The sequence below is a fragment of the Tetranychus urticae genome, chromosome 3 (assembly GCF_039701765.1).
Source record: "Tetranychus urticae isolate SD_2017Ah chromosome 3, NJAU_TeUrti_SD_1.0, whole genome shotgun sequence".
In the NCBI taxonomy this organism is placed as follows: domain Eukaryota; kingdom Metazoa; phylum Arthropoda; class Arachnida; order Trombidiformes; family Tetranychidae; genus Tetranychus; species Tetranychus urticae.
Window position 1 is genome coordinate 23,155,839 of NC_142960.1, and position 18,123 is coordinate 23,173,961.

Consider the following 18,123-nt stretch of genomic DNA (forward strand, 5'->3'; position numbering starts at 1 on the left):
ATTCAATACACTTCATGGTTATGCTATCAGTGTCAAGCAATGTATTTTGGTGAATAATAATCAATCTTTTTATGCTCAATTTAATACATTTTATTTCTTAATTTCATGACAACACAACAACTAGTTCAAAGTCTAGTTCAAAGGTTTCTAATTGGTATGGGAATTATTGGGTCAAGATATTAGATAAACGAATTTATATTTTTAATTTGAACTTAATCATGTTTGATTTTAATGGTAGTTGCACCACAGATAAGCTCATTGCTTCCATCAGAGTTGAAAACTTGGAATCGGATTTGGGTTAACATCTAAACAAAGAAGAAAGAAAGGTTAATCAAAGATATTACCGAAATGGCAAATTGGACAAACTGTGAGTTAACTTACTGGTGGAGGCCATGCAAAGGTTTTCAAACTAAGGGCGAATGAAGTGGCAACATTAGCTTCAATAGGACAGTCGGTGTATTTACATGCATCAGTATCAACATTAGGATAATCAACCCAAGAATCATCCGAGTCCTTAACTTGAGTTCTTAAAATTGGACTGGATATAGCAACATCTAATGAGTTAATAATGTAATCATTGATAGGTTAATGTTTATATTTAAGAATATATTAGATATTGTTAGATTGAATATTACTTACTGCTAATGAGTTGACCATTAATGTTAACTATCTCATCTGGTTTGAAGGTGCATGGGTCAGAGTCACAAGGGACTACATTAACCCATAAGATGGTTCCTTCTTGTCCTGTTGATAGGAAAGAAATACATGAAATCAATTGAATTGAAGAAATAAATTATCTGGTCAACACTAATAAAGTAAATAAACTTACCACAATTGGTGAAGGAAGTGTTTTTTGCTTGAACATAAGCAATGAACAAAGCAAAGATGGCGATGGTTCGGATCATGTTTGATATTAGATTGAAGCTTGAAAAATGTTAAGATGATCAATTTTGAACGGTTTCAATGTCTGTGTCAATCGACACAATGAGATCTCTTTTATAAGGCCAACAGTACCATTGTGATCTTGATGTTGTAACTGTTTGGATTCCCCGTGTTCAACTTATTTCTCAATTGATCGTGTTTACCTCGTTCTTAATAAAACTATTAAATTGAAATTGTTCTGATTATTATGATTTACAACGCTATTCAGCATTTATGTTTATTGCTCTGCTATTTTCATGGTCATAATATACTGGTTGCAAGAGAGGAATAACGATTTATATATATTACTGAGTCTTTCAAGTCTGAGTATCTGAGTGATTTAAGATTAGAAATTTTCAAATTGAATAAAATTTGATTGTTGACTGGAAACGATTTCAACCGAAAAGAGTTGATCAAATTGATATGAGCAATCAGTCGCTTGAAATCCAATCAGTTATTAGACAATATTTATTACTCGTGTCGAGGCCGATATTTAGATGAAACACTTATTTATTCAAAGCGCCACCTTCTACAGTTTCATTATACTTACCACTTTTTCATGAAAGTGATCTTAATTTGAAGCGGTGACCATTGATTTGTAACATTGTACATGTAATGAGCAAAGATGAATATTTCTGTCGATTCACTATGCATCTTTATCTATTTATTTACAATTGTGGCCAAACTGAGCAGATTCTATTAGAAATTTTTACACATCGTGAATGCTATGATTGGACTACATCCAGATGAAAAACAGGAAGTCTCACCTCAGTTCAAATCTCTGAGAAATTCACGTAAATATCGATGAGGGAAAAGTTCAGAATCCGTATTTTAAACTATTGAGTTTTGGTCAAAAGCTCTTATTGGTATTCAGGTTGATAGTTTACGGTTGAGTTAAGAGTGCAGGTAAAACTTTGTCTTCCAAGTAAACAGTTCTGGGGAATATGGTGCCTCAGATGAGCGAAAGAAGAAGAAGATTTTCTCAAAGAGTATCGATGTATTTTTTTATTGAACAGATCGACTCAACTTTACACACCTACAACCAACAAAGCATCACTTGTTTCTATTAAAACATATTTTTACATTTTTTATTTTATTGCAACTCTCGCTTGTTTTGACAAAAAATACGAGTTTCTGCAATATTGCAGGGAAAATATCGCCAGAAATATAAGAATACTCAGAGACAACCTGTAAATTGTCATCTCTAGTAGACAGAGGCCAAAAGAATAGTAAAAGCCTGAGCTAGATGCATGAAGTATTCTGAGAATCAATGCTGGTTTTGATGAATTTGCTTATTTTCTGAAAAATGTTTGATTCGAGTTATTGAGCAACCGAATATGCAACTTAACTTTAAGCACTAACGCAATTGAACTATTAGAACAATGAATCTTCAATGAAGTTTCGTCCTTTACAAGGTTCTCCACATGGTTCTCTGCACAATGATGCTGAAAGATCAAATGGCTCAATCTGATCAGTTAGTATCAAAAACTTGGATTTGCGAACTGTCTAAATGATCCATTAAGGGAATCTGAAAATAATATCTGTAAATATGTAAATAGGAAGTCACAATACAACACTTTTCATGATTCGTTCAAATTGAACTTCACCGAGTCCTACTGTACAAGTTTTAGCTATAGCTTGATTTGAAGGTCCCGAATACAATGAGAAACAAAGATTGCAGCCAATAATTAACAAATTTATTTATTAAGATAACATAATGAAAAGACGAATTCACAGAATTCTCGATTGAAGTTACATTTCAGTGACTACTCTACTCTAACAGTAGTTTCACCACAGTTGAGTTCTGATCCATCAGAGTCAAGAAGTTGGAATCGGATTTGTGTTTCAAGCTGAATAGAGAAAAGGAAAAGTCGATTAGAAATGTTCTCAAGAAAATGAATTGGATGTTATGAGCTATTCAACTTACTGGAAGAGGCAAAGAAAGTACTTTTAAACTAAGGGCAAATGGAGTATCGACATCGGCCTCAAGTGGACAACTGAGGTAGTCGCATGCATCCGACGAAACACCGGGATAGTTGAAATAAATGCCAGCTACTTTAACTGTAACTTTCAACTGGGGACTATTTGAGGCTGCAGCTAATCAGGTCATAAAGGAATCATTAATCAAACGTTCATCACAAAAATTATTACAAAAATACTTACGACTAACTAATACACCATTAAGGTGCACTTCTTGTCCTGATGTGAAGGTGCATGGGTCTGAATCACAAGGCTCGACATTGACGAATTTAATAACACCCTTTTCCGCTGTTGATTGAAATAAATACAAAAAATCAATGGCATTAAACGAGTGAAACTGACACAACAAAAGTGAATCAACTTACAGCAGTTTGTAAAGGTGGTGTTTCTTGCTTGAACATAAGCGATGAACAAAGTTAAGGCGATGATGTTTCGGATCATTTTGATTTTGTTTAAGATTGAAACTCTAATAATGTTAAGTAGAGATGATCAATGGTAAAGTGAATTAAATGTCTCCATTGAACTTAGTTTTTATAAGATGATCACAATTGTCATCTTGATTGTATATTTGCGTAAATTGACTTTGTCCAGCCCATTTCTGGTTCAAATATAATAAAATAAACTGTTGCAATTATCATATCTTACAGCGTACTTTGATGTTATTATTTTTATTGTCTTCCTATCTTCGTAATTGTAACATCTTCACTTCAAAACAACTGTAATAGCATTTATTAAATGCTGCAATTTTGCATAATCTCAAAGGGTTTATTTGATAGATTTGCAAGTCCAAATTAAATATCATTTGTAAATTAACTGTTGACTGGAAACGACTTCAACTCGTATTATTGCTGCTAATATCAGTCGCTTCAACTCCAATCAATAATTTGATTCAACATTTATTGCTCTGGCTTATTCCGATACTCTTTTCATTTCATCTCAACTCAATGAATTTCAAGATGCAAATGATAAGCTTATCCTTGAAACCATTAAATTAGCTGGGTACTAATTGATCACTTATAAGACTAAAGAACCTATTTGTACCCACACACTGGATATGTTATTAGCAATGGCACTACTGCGTCAAGGTGTCCAAATTATTCTCAAAATGCAATTAAACCTGTTGTGAACCTTTTGTGACCACCAAGAAATCACAATAAACTCTTTGAATGATTTTAGCTGAGTCGAGAGGCTGAAATCCGAACAGATTGAAGTAATAGAATCCGCTTGTAAAACCTATCCAATCTACTAACTTAAAAGGCTGGATCAAAACTTAAGCCAATTTTCAAAATGCACTTTCTACACTTTGCTAGATTAAATGCTGGAAAATGCACTTTCTAGCATTTCATTGAGCCCTCAGTATCCCACTGCCAAATACTAAACCAACAATTATCTTCTGTCTATCTGCCTATGAACAAACACAATGAATGTTATTCTCATCTTTACAAGAGTAACTTTCATGATTGAAGTTGAAGAGATTAAAGAAGAAGGGCCAAAGATTTTACAAGAAGTGTTTTTTAAGAATTTAGTAAAAGTAAAGTCCTTTTTGTTTCTTGAAGCGCACGAAAACACTGAATGAATCTCGTCGAAGTCTGTCACTCGCTCTTGCACTTCTAAGTTTCACGTCTCTCAATGTTTTTTGGTGTATTTCTATCACCTTTGCTATTCTATGTAACAATTGCATTCCTTAATTTCATGATGGCATAAACATATTTATTTTGTATTTACTGGTTTTGAAGTAAATGAACGAAGTAAACAACGATTGCAATTAATAATCAATAAGTTTATTAGGAAAAAATTGGAAGCTTGAATTCATAAAATGATCTATTTAAGCTTTAGTTACGCCAATAGTGGTTTGACCACAAATGAGTTCAGTGGTTCCATCATCACCGATGGCTCGGAATCGCATTTCAGTTTCAAACTAAACAGAAGAAGAAGGAAAAGCAGTTAATATCATGATCAAATTCGAAGTATTCTGATAGTGGACTTACTGATCTGGGCCAATCAAAGACTTCTGTGTTGAGAGCGAATCGATAGGGAACATTAGCTTCAATGGGACAGTTGGTGTATTCACAAGCATCGTTATGAACATCAGCATAAGCGATCCAATCGTCACCCATTTTGATCTCAGACTTTAAAGTTGGTTTAGATGCACTCAAAGCTAGTTAGAAATGGAATCATCAATTGATTAGATCTGAGAAGATACTATTCTGTTCTGATTAACAGGTTATGTTTTACTTACTACTGACGAATTCACCATTCAAGTGAACTTCTTCTCCTGTTTTAAAGTTGCATGGCTCAGTTTCACAAGGAATGATGTTAACGAAGTTGATTTTTCCGTTTGGTGCTGTTGATAGGAAAGAAATACAAGAAATTAGTTTTATTCGGATAAATTTACATGTTCAACACTTACAGCAATTGGTAAAGGATACATTTCGAGCCTGAGCATAGGCAAGGAATAAAGCGAAGACGGCGATGGTTCGGATCATTTTTGATTTTTGATGTTGGATTGAAACTTGAATAAAGTTAAGTGATCAATGTTGAACTGGTTCAGTGTCTGTGTCAATAGAAAAACTGAGTCTCCTTTTATACGGATAACAGTACTTCTGTGATCTTGATTGTGTGATTACATGGATTCACCGTGTTAACTGATTCTCAATAAAACTATTAAATTGAAATGTTCATCATTTCCATGTTCAATCCATCTCTCAATTAAACTAATAAATACTATCATGAGTTACGTAATTATAACAATTTCATTCATTAGAAACTGCAATAGCGTTGAATGTTGCAATTTTGCATAATCTCAATAGTCTGTATTGAATAGATTTGGAGGTCAAAATCAAATATCATTTGTATTTTAACTGTAGACTGGAAACGACTTCAACTCATATTATTGCTGCTAATATCAGTCGCTTCAACTCCAATCAATAATTTTGCAATATTTATTGCTCTGGTTTAACCCGATGCTCTGATCAGATACTTTTTATTTCATCTCAATGAATTTCAAGATGCAAATGATAAGCTTATCCTTGAAATTGTTGAATTAGCTGACGAGAGAATCGTCACAAATGGTGAATCGATATCGATATTTCAATAGTTTCTATCGGTACATTAGGCCTTGTTTAAGACTAACGGAAGTATAATGGAAGTAGCTGCCACCTTTTTGATTTCGGCATTTTTCACCTTTTTTCTAAAAAAATTTGTGTTTTTCTGCTGTGATTTGTAAGCTCATTTTTCTATTTGTAAGACGCTGAAACAGGAACGTACTTTTTATTGCAAAATAAGATCATTCATTGAATGCATCTTCAAAACGAATACAAATCCCATAGAAGAGCATGTTGACTATTTAAATATCGATATCGATTCACCAGTTGTGACGGATCCCTCGTTAGTAACTTTTATAAGACTAAAGTTTCAATTAGTATCTACACACGAAAAAGTCTGAAAACAGTAGAAGCCATTCATCATAGAACACTTAGTTTTGATGAGCATCATTGGTCATCCATTGGTCTATGTGCACCAATAGACAATAAATGGTGTTTTTCGTCTTCATTTGCGAATCACACTGATCATTGAAATCGTTTCAGAGTTATTTGAACAATTCCCTTCTTGTTAGATGCAGACCAAAGATTAATGCTATTAATTAATGTTGACTAATTAAACTTTTATTTACCAATTTACGATGCCATAAATAACCAATAAAGGGTCAAATAAACTTCAAGATATTATTAACTTACATATTTAACTTTGAAAATCTCATGATCTCTGATTTCTTACCATAATATGGCTAATCTTGAATCATTTGTTCTGAACTTCTATTTGCACAAACTGTTAAAATTCAACGTCCAGTTAAATAAAATTCTGTCTCTGATTATACAATCCTCTTGTTTTATATAAACCGCACGAAATTGTATCATTAAATAGCTGACACTAAATTTAAAGAATATGACTTTCGTTTCTGTTAATTTAATGTTTTTGGTAAATTATAATCATTTTTGTTATTCTATGCAACAAATTTCATTGCTGAAATAAAGTTTCAAAGTTTGATAATTAGTTAATTTCAAATAAAATGGAGAAACAATGATTGCAATTAATAGTCGATTAGTTTATTAGGAAATCATCAAAAAATTGAATTCAAGAAATGTTCTATTTATGCTTTAACTACAACGATAGCGTTTGAACCACAGATAAGCTCAGTTTTTCCATCATCGGCGAACAAACGGAATCGCATTTCAGTGGCAAACTAAACAGAGAAACAAGAAAAGGAAATTAAAATTATGATCAAATACAAATTGTGATATTCTTAGATGATTAACTTACTGATTCAGGCCAATCAATAACATTTGTATCAAGAACGTATGGATAGGCAACATTAGCTTGGATGGGACAGTTGGTGTATTTGCAAGCATCGGACTCAACCTCAGGATACTCAACCCATTCACCATCCACTTTGATCTCAGCCTTTAAAGTGGGTTTGGATGCAGCAATGCCTAATGAGTTTAACATGGAATCATTGATTAAATGTTTTCTATGAGAAACTTTTCTGGTTAAAATTGATTTCAAACTTACTGGTTTTGTATTGACCATTTAGATGGACCTCATCTCCAGTTTTAAAGGTGCATGGTTCAGCTTCACAAGGGATGACATTGACGAAGTTGATTTTTCCGTTTGGTGCTGTTGATAGGAAAGAAACACAACAAATCATTTTGTATTAAATTATTAGGTTTACACTAAAAAGTAAATTAACTTACAGCAGTTGCTAAAGGTTATGTTTCGAGCTTGAGCAAAGGCAAGGAATAAAGCAAAGATGGCAATTGTTCGGATCATTTTTGATTTTTGATGTTAATTTGAAACTTGAGGAAAGTTAAGTAATCAATGTTGAACTGATTCAGTGTCTGTGTCAATAGAAAAATGATTCCTCTTTTATACGGTTAAGAGTACTCTTGTGATCTTGATTGCGTGATTGCGTAGATTCACCGTGTTTAGCTCGTACTCAAGTAAACTAATTAATACAAGCTATTCTGAATTACGGCGCATTTTGATATTAATTTTTATTGCTCACTATTCTATTAATTGTATCATCAAAGTATTGATCAACATTTATGATGTCATGTCGCAATTCCCCATAATCAGAATATCTGAATGGTTATAGCATTAGACATTCTATATCGAATGATATTCGTTGGATCGTCTGTTGTCTAGAAACGATTGCGTAAAAAATGGCCTTGTGCTTGTGCTTAAATTGCAATCATTTATTAGTCTGGTTCAATATTGATTGATATGAACATCTAAGATTACCAAGTTTAGACTTCGATCATAGACATTATTCTGATTGCATCCATTCAAGATTTGCACAATTATTAATCGACTCAATTTCAATCAAGTTAAAGTTTTCCTGCTTTGCAATTCTTTCTTTTAGAATCCGCTCAGTTTAGCAATGACATGAGAAATGACATGACGGAATTTTTTAGATCTTATTATTGATTCGGCTTAGAGTTTATGACTTTTTACAATAACAGTTAGAAGAATCTTAAATTGCAAATCTTTGCAAATTTTACAGAAATCTATTCAGACTACACCAGAAAGAAAGATATTTTGTGGCCGGGGAAAGACGTTACAGTAGAGTTCATAATTCAGTGTTGAGTCTAAACCAGTCTTTCAGTTTGTTACTATTAAAAATACTAATAAAAAGACACAATTGTCACATTTTAGCACAAATGGGCAAAAACGAGTAGAAATAAATTTCTCTCAAATACAGACTCTGTGCGGACATAAAAACTGAGTCCATTACGCTATTCATAAATTTCTATGACCAATAGTTCTCGAGAAAATCGAGTTCAAAATTGAAACTTCGATTGCCTTTTGTCCAATTGTGGAAGCAGATTTTTCTATGGAACTCATTTTACTGATGTTACTTTTGATGTTAAATCAGAAAATGCCCTTGATTTGATGCATAAACCTTTTTCTGTAAAACAGATTAGTTCGACTTTCAGTTATAACGACCATTTTCTATCACCTTAAGAGTTAAAGCGCTGAAACTTATTGCTCGTCCATAAAAAGTGTTGATAGACATCATGGATGGAATTTTTTATTCCATTTTTCAACAGTTCTCTTGATTTTGGCCATTGGTCTATTGAGTCCATAAACTTTGAGACTCGATATTTCGACTTGGCATCACCTACAATCGCCATTCTTGCACCAATTCGATTCTTAGCTAATTATTAATTCAATTCAAGTCAATTACTTTCCATTAAACCGTTTGGGTCATGATATTCGGGTTTTAAATGCGTAAGCAACAACTTATTAAACAAAACAAACTCATATTAACCCATAACTTGGTATGCAAACCAATTTTCTGGTTAAAGCTGCAAATGTAATGCAAAGAATGCTACAAAAAGCTCGAGCATTTGAGTTGTGAGTCGAGACTTGGTGGGTTTGTAGGCACATAAAAACTGGTTTCATTGGTACTATCAAATCATTCATTCGATGGAAATTTTTCTAGAAAATCGAGGTCAAAGTTGAAACTTCGATCGCCTTTTGTTCAGCTATGGAAGCAGATTATTTCTTGAAACTCATTATTCTAATGCAACTTTTGATGAAAAACCAGAAAATGTACTTATTTCGAGAAATAACATTTTCTTTTCAAAATAAAACAGATAAGTTCGATTTCTAGTTAAATCGACCGCTTATTGTGAATGTAAGAGTTAGAGAGCTGAAACTTTGTATTTGGCTCTAAAAATTGTTGGTGCACATAAAGGACAGAACGATTTTTTCAATTAATCAACAGTTCTCTTGATTTTGGCCATTGTTCTAAAAACTTTGAGCCTCAATATTTCGGGAAAGATACCATTTACAATCATCATTTTTGACTAAACATTAGATTTTATTACGAGCTATAACACAATGTGACTAAAAACCGAAGAAATTTGAGCCAATTCATTTAATCATTAATATTATTCTAACACATCATAAGCAACCATTTACCTTTGTTAATCAATTATCAAACTCACAGCCAAGTATTAATAACCTAATATAACCTAATAATACAATGCTATAACTATTTCTTTGCTTTCTTGAATTGCCTAAAATTTAAAATTGCATGTCCCATAATAACATCTAGTGTTTGGCCAAAGAATAATGATTGTTGGTGCTATCAATATCGAAATATTGAGGCTCAAAATTTCGAGAACAATAGCTAAAATCGAGCGAACTGTTGATTTATTTAAAAAAGTATTCAATCCGTGATGTTTAACAACAATTTTTATGGACAGATAATAAGTTTCAGCTCTCTTTATGGCCACAGAAAGCATTCGGTTTAACTGAAAACCGAAGTAATCTGTTTTATTTTGTACAGAAAATTTTATTTCTCAAAATAAGTACATTTTCTAGTTGATCATCAAAAGTTAAATCAGTAAAATGAGTTTCATGAAAAAATCTTGTACCATAATTGAAAAAAATGTGATCGAAGTTTCAGTTTTGACCTCGATTTTCTCGAAAACTAACGCTCAGAGAAATCTGCAAATCGTTTAAATAGGTTCAGTTTTTATGTCCCTACAAACCAACAGAGGCTGAATTTGAAATAAATCAAATTTTTGGATGTTTTTGCCCATTTGTGCCAATTTCAGCCAATTTATGCATAAATGTGATAATTGTGGCTTTTTTAGTAACAACCAGCATTTCATTGTGAATAATTGGTCTTTACGGTCCGAAAAAACTGGAATGAGATAATTTTAAATCAATATACCACTTTCCGCATGCATTGCAAATCTGTATGCGCGAAAAATCATGAAGTATCAACCAGTTACCATGAATCTAGCAATGCTAGATTTAAAATCTTCTGATTCAACTCAAAAAAATTGTCGTCATGTTGATTGTGAACACAGAACATAATTTGAACTTGTCTCTCGAGTCTTCCACTCGGAAAGGCTGCCATTTAATAGCCTAAGGTGACTTAGTGAGGTTAACTTGAGATCGAGTCCTTGATTGAAAATCTATTACCTGAATTAAACAATCGACTGCCACTAATATGTTCAAAGGGAATTTAAGTGGCAATTAAATCTATCATTTTAATTCATCATTTAATCTTAGCTGACTAACTTCAAGCGTTTCCGTTGGGCGTAATTTGCGAGTTAAGTGGACTAATAATTGTTTAATGGCCTGACCGTCAGTTCGATACATTTGTTTTTCATCGGATAGATGGCGACTTTGACGTCCATAATGACATTTATGTTTAAATTAGTTTCCACAAACAGTATTTGCAATCAATAATCAACAAATATATTTATTGAACAGCATATTGAAAAAATAATTTTTACAACAAAATAATTCTTCATTTAAGCTATTTTAATATCAGCTTGAGCGCAGTTGTATTGGGATCCATCAGAGCCTTTAAGCTGGAATCGAATCTCAGTGCTCATCTGAATAGAGAAGGGAGAAAAGTCAATTAGAAATATTATCAAGAAAATGGATCGCGTAATTAAAGATGATAAACTCACGGGTGGAAGCCAAGCAAGAGTTGTCAAGCTAATCTTGAATGGAGTAACAACATTGGCTTTAAGAGGACAAGTGAGGTATTTGCAAGCATCAGAGTCAAGACCAGGGTAAGTTACCCAGACACCAACAACTTTAACTTCAACAATCAATGTTGGACCAGCTGAGCCAGTTTCTGGTAAGTTTACAAAGGAAACATCAATTAATCAAAGATTCTCATTCGAGAATTGATTTTCTTCATTCTCTTCGTTTCAATATTACTTACCACTAACTAATTCGCCTTCAACAGTAACTAGTTCTCCTGGCTGGAAGGTGCATGGTTCAGCGTCACAAGGGTCGACGGTAACCCAGTTAATTTTTCCAGTTGGTGCTGTTGATTAAAACAAATACAAGAAATCAATTATATTGAACAACTAAAATTATCAGTTTACACTGAAAAAAGTAAATCAACTTACAGCAGTTGGTGAAGCTAATATTTCTAGCTTGAGTACAAGCAACAAACAAAGCAAGAATAGCAATGGTTCGGATCATTTTGATTCAGTAAAGTTGAAACTCTAAAAATGATGAATTATAGTTAAGGCAAACTAATTAGCTTCTGTGTCAATCGAAAAAATAGCCTTGTTTTATATAATTTTAATACTACGATTGTGATCTTGATTTTTCGATAGCTAGATTCCCCATGTTCAACCTATTCTAAATAAAACTATTCAATTATCGTGAAAAATTGTTATTTTCATTGTTTTCTATTTTGATAATTGTATCATTGTTAAAAAAGAGGAGTAAAAATTAACTTGGCTGATTATCATTATTGCAGTTCGTATTATCTGCATTTCTGGATTCCTGAAAGGTTGACAATTTTAAATCAAAAACCATTTTGTTCATCATTCGCCTCAACTACAACCAATCTATTCGTTGAACCTTAGCTTGAAAAGCTTAGTGCGACATTACTGGGAAAATTAAGTTTATTATAACCGTATTTATCAGTTTTGTGATCAATAGCAAAATAATAATTCATTTTCCAATATTAATCTCAATAGAAATGCCAGATTTAGATCTCTATACTAATCAGTTGTCAAGTAATCGTCATTTACAGACCATTATTACTGGGAAAGGAGAAAAAAATCAATATTTAAATTGTTTAAGTATTTTCGATTCTTTCGCGCTAAACTTTGCAAAAAATTAGCAGTTAATTAACTAATTAATAGCTCTATTCTAAATTGTTACTCTGTTTGATTTGATGAAGATTCCTGATATAATTAGATTACACTGAAGGTTTCAGTTAATCTCCAGAAATTGATCTGAATTTAAAAGTGGTGAAGATTGAAAAATATTGTGAGATATTTTTTCCGTATCAATCAAAATCAGAAATCAAGATGGAAATGAAATTACTGCACTTGAAACTAGATTAACTTGAGGAATAAGATGATAGTATCTATTAAGTATCTAATAGTAAGTAACTATCAGATCAGTATCAAGTGTCTGGCAAATAAAATCAAGTATCTATTAAACAAATGTGCAACCAGTAATATCATTAGTGTAATTATAAAGAAACCTTTTAAGAGTATTATTATTCCATTTTTACCACCAATCATGTCTTGGGTCCAGATTCCTCAAAATAGCCATTTTACAATTGATAATTTGCCATATGGAGTATTTTCAACTGCAACTAATGTAAGTAATGGTTTATAATTTCTCTCAATCATGATCAAATTGATAATATAGCCAGTAGTTCATGATTTTACTTCTTCTTTTTCTTCTCAGCCAGCTCATCGGATCGGAGTTGCCATTGGTGACTTTATTCTCGATCTTAAAGCAATACATCATCTTTTCAATGATCCAAAACTGTTAAAATCAGGTGAACATGTTTTAACGAAACCAATTTTAAACGATTTTATGAGTTTAACTCCATCTGAATGGCATAATGTGAGAATCAAGGTTCAAAACCTGTTGAATGGAAATGATAAAACATTAGAGAATAATGAAAAGCTTCGTAAAGAGGCATTGGTTGCCCAAAGAGAGGCAACAATGCACTTACCCGCAAATATTGGTGATTATACAGATTTTTATTCTTCAATTCACCATGCAACCAATGTTGGAATCATGTTCCGAGGAAAAGAAAATGCTTTAATAGCAAATTGGCGTCATATTCCAGTTGGTTACCATGGAAGAGCATCTTCAGTGGTTGTATCAGGCACACCGATTAGGCGTCCAAACGGTCAAACAAAGGACGATAATGCTACAAACCCATCATTTGGTCCATGTCGTTTACTTGATTTTGAATTAGAGATGGCCTTTTTTGTTGGCGGTGAAGGCAATCAACTTGGTCAACCAATTCCAATCGCAAAAGCCGAGGATAATATTTTTGGTATGGTTTTGATGAATGATTGGTCTGCTCGGGACATTCAGAAATGGGAATATGTTCCTCTCGGACCATTTTTAGCTAAAAATTTTGGTACAACAATAAGTCCATGGATCGTTACAATGGAAGCTCTTAAACCCTTCAGAACTACACCTTTTAAGCAAGATCCAGAACCACTTGACTATCTCAAAGATAAAAATGATTTCAGTCTGGATATAAATCTAACAGTTGATTTGAAGCCAGCAAATGGCCAGCCAACAACAATTACTAAAACCAACTTTAACTATATGTACTGGACCATCAAACAGCAATTAGCTCATCATACTATAACTGGTTGTAATGTTAGACCTGGTGATCTTCTTGCTTCAGGAACCATAAGTGGTCCAGAGCCAGAATCTTTTGGGTCGATGCTTGAATTGACATGGCGAGGAACTAAACCTTTAACCTTGGCTGATGGAAGTCAAAGAAAATTTATCCAAGACGGAGATGAGGTCATTTTGAGCGGATTTTGTGAGAAAGAAGGTGTCAGAATCGGTTTCGGAGAATGTCGTGGCGTTGTTTTACCATCGCTATCTATTTGAGGAAGAGATTATCAAAAAGGGTAGATTAATGGAAACTGTTGAAATATTTTTGCTATATCACCATTCATTTATCAATAGTTAGATGAAAACCAGGAAACAAGCCAATTTTTTTAAATCCATAGTAAATCGAAACAATGCTTCAAGGGAATAATAAACTCGCGAGAAACCCAATTTGCTCGTAAAAATGTGTTTATCTTTATCCAGAGTTGATAAAGGCACTGATTCAATAAAGTTGATTATTTAATAAATACAGTCAAGTAAATGATTGAAATTAAATTACATGTGTAACTTAAGAACGGAGTGATTACTCTTTTTATTGCCATAAGATGGCAGCATCTTGACAGCATATGTTTTCAGTTAATATTTTTGCTTCAAGTTCAAACTGAACCTTAAACTGTATTAATTAGTTAACTTAAACATATTTAAGCATCATTATCGTTTGAAATTTTTCAGCGACAGAGTTTGATGTCTGCTCCAACCCATCCATCTCCGGTATGGTTAAACGGAACAAATATCCTCTGAGAAAATGTCAATCCATCATAACTGGAAATGAATTGAGGAAATTCATCTCTTGTCCTGTTTAATACTATCAGAACTCTTAAGGCAACCATTCAGTTCGCTAAAGTTGGTTTAATATTCCTCAAGTTGACCCCAGAACGATTAAAACAATTGGGCCAGTTAATCCAATTACTCTCGAACTGTTGACTCCCATGAGACTCGTTACCTGCGTTTAGTTTCAAAGCTTAGCCATTTAGCGCTATTTTTAGGCCCATTTCTTTTGAAATGGTTGAGACCGAGTTTAGCAAAGAAAACAGAAGACGAAAGACAAAAGAAAGATTATCTTAAGATGTTAAAGCATTTAAGTTGACAATAATTGATATGATCATTGATCAATGTTGATCATCAACACCGTTTCCCATGAGTATAATCACCACAAAAAAGGCAAGAAATGAAACATTAATATTCTCAATGAGCCAAAACAGTTTTGTGACGATAAAGCGTTTTGTAAATAATCAGTTCGCTAATGAAACTATTAATAAATGTAATTGGTGCCAGTTTTTTATATCTAAAATGAAGTGTTTATTATTTTTATTTATATTGCGATGCAACAAAATTGTCAGCCAAATTCAAACTTGCCAAACTGTAAAAGTCACTGTTAAAGTAAAGTTGATTGTTTAAACAATTTAAACTTGTTAGTATCTCAACTTATAATTTAAGGTTACTAGTTTTTCAATTGAAAACAGTGAAGTGACAAGTAATTGTATTGAACAGATTTGTGTCAACCTTTACAAGATTATCTTAAACTCTGTTGGGTGTTTTGTTGTTATTATTTTTACCTTAATCTCTTGGTTTCTTTAGTTTTGGCGCATTTTCAATCCATTCATTAAAATTACTATTTTCCATTTCACTTTGTTTTGACTATTCAAACTTACCATTTCATTTAACCAAAGGATTTGCTTGTAAACAATAAAATGTGTAATTATGGACAACAACAAAGGTCCAAACCAAGGTAAAGGCTAACTTGCTGTCGATTCATTTGGAATTATCGCCACCATTCTAATGTTAATTTTCAATTTAAGTTAATCTTACAAATAGATTGGAAATACTTCAAGTCAGGAAAATGATTAAAAGAGTTAAACGTTTGCGACTTCAATCATTGACAAAAGCAAATAACAGAAAAAGAGTTTTCACTGTTGTTCTCTCTTCTAAATTCCAGGTTTCAATTTCACCTAATATCTTTACCTTTTAACTCTCTAATCATTTCATCTTTATCCTCTTGACTTGAGCCCTTAGAATTGAAATCGATAGCTCGGCTCAAGATGAAAGCAACAAAAGATGTGTCATTTTAATTGTTGAAGCTCACAATCACCAAGCGACCCATTGATTTCCTCTTGATCCTGGAATTGAACTAGTTAAGAAAGCGAGAGCCTTTAGAAAATGAAATAGCTCGCTATGAATTCTCGTGACCATCCATATTTAACTATAAACTGGATGAAGCGTAGCAGCATTATTCAACAGGAAACCAATCTAATTAAACAGTAAAAATAAAACAATATATGATTAGTATAAACATCAAAATTAAATCATGAGAAAGGTAAACAAGCCACAAAAAAGCAAAAACCAATAAATATCTTCATCTAAATCATATTGATGATGGTCAAGGTTGCTACGCAAAGTCAACTCTAACTTTAAAATGAAACAAGCAATTAACTGTGAGAGTAAAAACAATTACAATTGTTTCGTTAACATTGATCATTCCTATTTATAAAAGAAGCTGAATTTTTTATTCCCGTGAATCAATTGATCCAAAAAAATTTGAGCCAGTTCAACTGATTGATAAACCTAAGTAATAGAAACATAAAGATTGAATGCAAGCTGTAATGGAGTTTAAAGCATTGTGAATAGGTGAAGTTTCAAATTAATGGGCAATTTGTTCGAATTTAGAATCAATACTCGGAAATAGTACAATTATAGCTAAATGAAGTTGAAGACAATTTAATAATCAACCGCTAATAGTCATAAAATGCAAGTAACCTTCACTGCTAAACTGTTTTACGATTAAAATATGGGATAAAAGGTATACAAACTGCAAGTTAACGATAGATTAACATTGTACGGCAATAAATAGAAGATATTGAAGAGAGAAAAAGGTTTATTACGATTCCTTATACCAAAAACCAATTAGAGATTACAATTGGTCTATCTAGCCTAAGAAATCAACTGAGTCAACTAATTCAGTGAAACAACAATTAAGAACCTTACCCAAGAAGGTAACAAGGTTGTTAATATGACCATTATTAAACTGTTACTTCAACTGTATGGCAATAATAAAAAGGTCAAGGTGTAAGAGTTTAAGGGTTAAAAGTAAAACCATGTTTATCTCTCCATTATCCTCTTTATGTTTATCCACTCTCTGGAAGACTTTTGCTCTTCACCCGTGTTAATGATATCAAGTTAATTGTTCCAGTTTATTGTCCAACTTTGATGATAATGATAATTGTAATAAAAACAATCAAAAAAAGAGAAAGAAAAAGGTTAAAGTTAGGTTGGTCAAGGTAAATTTAAGGTTAATCAACAATGATTGACAATGGAAACTAAATTTCTCAAAGTAAAAGGTTGCGAAGCAATAAAAAAAGCCTGTAAAATAGGCAGCAAAAAGAGAAGCAAAAAGAGTGAAAGAGACAGACAAAAGTGAACCAATACAGTTGACTAACTAATAGTTTCAAGGAAAACGATTTTTACTGAAAATTCTTCCTACCTTTTTGTAAATTAACGACGGTAATGAATAAAAGTCATAAAGGTAAAGGTGAAAATTGAGATGCTTTCCTTGAAAAAAACGTGTTAAAATAGTCGGAATAATGTCTCCAAGACTTTCAATGTTAAAACAGCAACATATAAACACTTTAACCCAAAACTCAATTGCTCCAATTAATCCACCATTTAACAACAATCTGTGTAAAAATAAGATTCACAATTAATTCATAAATCGATAAATAAAACAATTAGAAAACGTTTAATAACTGTAAAAGACAAAAGACAAACCCAATAAAAACATTAAGAAACGCCTGATGAAGGCGCAATTATTGACAAGTAAATTATCTTTTCACTAGATGGCAATAGTAAACGACAAATTAAACATCAAATGAATTCAATGATTGAATCAATTAAATCAACAAAAATCATTGCTTTTGCATCAGAATTTTTGCTTGAATAAGACTGAATTAAAAAGCAAATTTCTGATCATTTAATCGAAATATTAACATGACATTTAAATGAGCAGAAAATGTGCTT

The 18,123-nt window shown here is 32.4% G+C and overlaps 6 protein-coding genes and 1 long non-coding RNA gene across 7 annotated transcripts; 1 reads left to right on the forward strand and 6 right to left on the reverse strand.

Annotated features, from left to right (window-relative positions):
• Positions 1–66: 66 nt before the first annotated feature.
• Positions 67–961, reverse strand: LOC107365135 (mite group 2 allergen-like Ixo r 2). The gene is made up of 4 exons (XM_015932599.3): positions 830–961; positions 640–744; positions 382–554; positions 67–305 (listed from the first exon to the last, which is right to left on the reverse strand). Exons 1-4 carry the CDS (start codon positions 903–905, stop codon positions 213–215), a joined length of 447 nt encoding a protein of 148 aa, XP_015788085.2. The 5' UTR covers positions 906–961; the 3' UTR covers positions 67–212.
• A 1,635-nt stretch (positions 962–2,596) lies between these two features.
• On the reverse strand, positions 2,597–3,397 carry LOC107365136 (mite group 2 allergen-like Ixo r 2). The gene is made up of 4 exons (XM_015932600.2): positions 3,267–3,397; positions 3,085–3,189; positions 2,849–3,018; positions 2,597–2,771 (listed from the first exon to the last, which is right to left on the reverse strand). The coding sequence occupies exons 1-4, from the start codon at positions 3,340–3,342 to the stop codon at positions 2,688–2,690; spliced, it is 435 nt and encodes a 144-aa protein (XP_015788086.1). The 5' UTR covers positions 3,343–3,397; the 3' UTR covers positions 2,597–2,687.
• A 1,263-nt stretch (positions 3,398–4,660) lies between these two features.
• On the reverse strand, positions 4,661–5,446 carry LOC107365137 (mite group 2 allergen-like Ixo r 2). Its single transcript, XM_015932601.2, has 4 exons — positions 5,312–5,446; positions 5,141–5,245; positions 4,890–5,059; positions 4,661–4,819 (listed from the first exon to the last, which is right to left on the reverse strand). Exons 1-4 carry the CDS (start codon positions 5,385–5,387, stop codon positions 4,727–4,729), a joined length of 444 nt encoding a protein of 147 aa, XP_015788087.2. The 5' UTR covers positions 5,388–5,446; the 3' UTR covers positions 4,661–4,726.
• Positions 5,447–6,985: 1,539 nt separating this feature from the next.
• Positions 6,986–7,790, reverse strand: LOC107365138 (mite group 2 allergen Lep d 2). Its single transcript, XM_015932603.2, has 4 exons — positions 7,653–7,790; positions 7,471–7,575; positions 7,222–7,391; positions 6,986–7,144 (listed from the first exon to the last, which is right to left on the reverse strand). Exons 1-4 carry the CDS (start codon positions 7,726–7,728, stop codon positions 7,052–7,054), a joined length of 444 nt encoding a protein of 147 aa, XP_015788089.2. The 5' UTR covers positions 7,729–7,790; the 3' UTR covers positions 6,986–7,051.
• Positions 7,791–11,155: 3,365 nt separating this feature from the next.
• LOC107365140 (mite group 2 allergen Lep d 2) lies at positions 11,156–11,979 on the reverse strand. Its single transcript, XM_015932605.2, has 4 exons — positions 11,847–11,979; positions 11,657–11,761; positions 11,397–11,566; positions 11,156–11,318 (listed from the first exon to the last, which is right to left on the reverse strand). The coding sequence occupies exons 1-4, from the start codon at positions 11,920–11,922 to the stop codon at positions 11,235–11,237; spliced, it is 435 nt and encodes a 144-aa protein (XP_015788091.1). The 5' UTR covers positions 11,923–11,979; the 3' UTR covers positions 11,156–11,234.
• A 962-nt stretch (positions 11,980–12,941) lies between these two features.
• On the forward strand, positions 12,942–14,579 carry LOC107365139 (fumarylacetoacetase-like). Its single transcript, XM_015932604.3, has 2 exons — positions 12,942–13,062; positions 13,153–14,579. The coding sequence occupies exons 1-2, from the start codon at positions 12,982–12,984 to the stop codon at positions 14,329–14,331; spliced, it is 1,260 nt and encodes a 419-aa protein (XP_015788090.1). The 5' UTR covers positions 12,942–12,981; the 3' UTR covers positions 14,332–14,579.
• A 2,387-nt stretch (positions 14,580–16,966) lies between these two features.
• On the reverse strand, positions 16,967–17,920 carry LOC107365141 (uncharacterized). The gene is made up of 2 exons (XR_001569362.3): positions 17,591–17,920; positions 16,967–17,311 (listed from the first exon to the last, which is right to left on the reverse strand). It is a non-coding gene; the product is annotated as an uncharacterized LOC107365141 (long non-coding RNA).
• Between the last annotated feature and the right edge of the window lie 203 nt (positions 17,921–18,123).

Bases quoted from the DNA above. Each gene is read 5' to 3' on its own strand.
- LOC107365135 (XM_015932599.3), bottom strand. From the start codon at position 905: ATGATCCGAACCATCGCCATCTTTGCTTTGTTCATTGCTTATGTTCAA. The intron at 745-829 runs GTAAGTTTATTT...TCCTATCAACAG, and splicing joins CACTTCCTTCACCAATTGTG to GACAAGAAGGAACCATCTTA. The intron at 306-381 runs GTAAGTTAACTC...TTCTTTGTTTAG, and splicing joins CCTTTGCATGGCCTCCACCA to ATGTTAACCCAAATCCGATT.
- LOC107365136 (XM_015932600.2), bottom strand. From the start codon at position 3,342: ATGATCCGAAACATCATCGCCTTAACTTTGTTCATCGCTTATGTTCAA. The intron at 3,190-3,266 runs GTAAGTTGATTC...TTCAATCAACAG, and splicing joins CACCACCTTTACAAACTGCT to CGGAAAAGGGTGTTATTAAA. The intron at 2,772-2,848 runs GTAAGTTGAATA...TTCTCTATTCAG, and splicing joins TACTTTCTTTGCCTCTTCCA to CTTGAAACACAAATCCGATT.
- LOC107365137 (XM_015932601.2), bottom strand. From the start codon at position 5,387: ATGATCCGAACCATCGCCGTCTTCGCTTTATTCCTTGCCTATGCTCAG. The intron at 5,060-5,140 runs GTAAGTAAAACA...ATTTCTAACTAG, and splicing joins GAATGGTGAATTCGTCAGTA to CTTTGAGTGCATCTAAACCA. The intron at 4,820-4,889 runs GTAAGTCCACTA...TCTTCTGTTTAG, and splicing joins TCTTTGATTGGCCCAGATCA to TTTGAAACTGAAATGCGATT.
- LOC107365138 (XM_015932603.2), bottom strand. From the start codon at position 7,728: ATGATCCGAACAATTGCCATCTTTGCTTTATTCCTTGCCTTTGCTCAA. The intron at 7,576-7,652 runs GTAAGTTAATTT...TCCTATCAACAG, and splicing joins CATAACCTTTAGCAACTGCT to CACCAAACGGAAAAATCAAC. The intron at 7,392-7,470 runs GTAAGTTTGAAA...TAAACTCATTAG, and splicing joins AAATGGTCAATACAAAACCA to GCATTGCTGCATCCAAACCC.
- LOC107365140 (XM_015932605.2), bottom strand. From the start codon at position 11,922: ATGATCCGAACCATTGCTATTCTTGCTTTGTTTGTTGCTTGTACTCAA. The intron at 11,762-11,846 runs GTAAGTTGATTT...TTTAATCAACAG, and splicing joins TATTAGCTTCACCAACTGCT to CACCAACTGGAAAAATTAAC. The intron at 11,319-11,396 runs GTGAGTTTATCA...TTCTCTATTCAG, and splicing joins CTCTTGCTTGGCTTCCACCC to ATGAGCACTGAGATTCGATT.
- LOC107365139 (XM_015932604.3), top strand. From the start codon at position 12,982: ATGTCTTGGGTCCAGATTCCTCAAAATAGCCATTTTACAATTGATAAT. The intron at 13,063-13,152 runs GTAAGTAATGGT...TTTTCTTCTCAG, and splicing joins TATTTTCAACTGCAACTAAT to CCAGCTCATCGGATCGGAGT.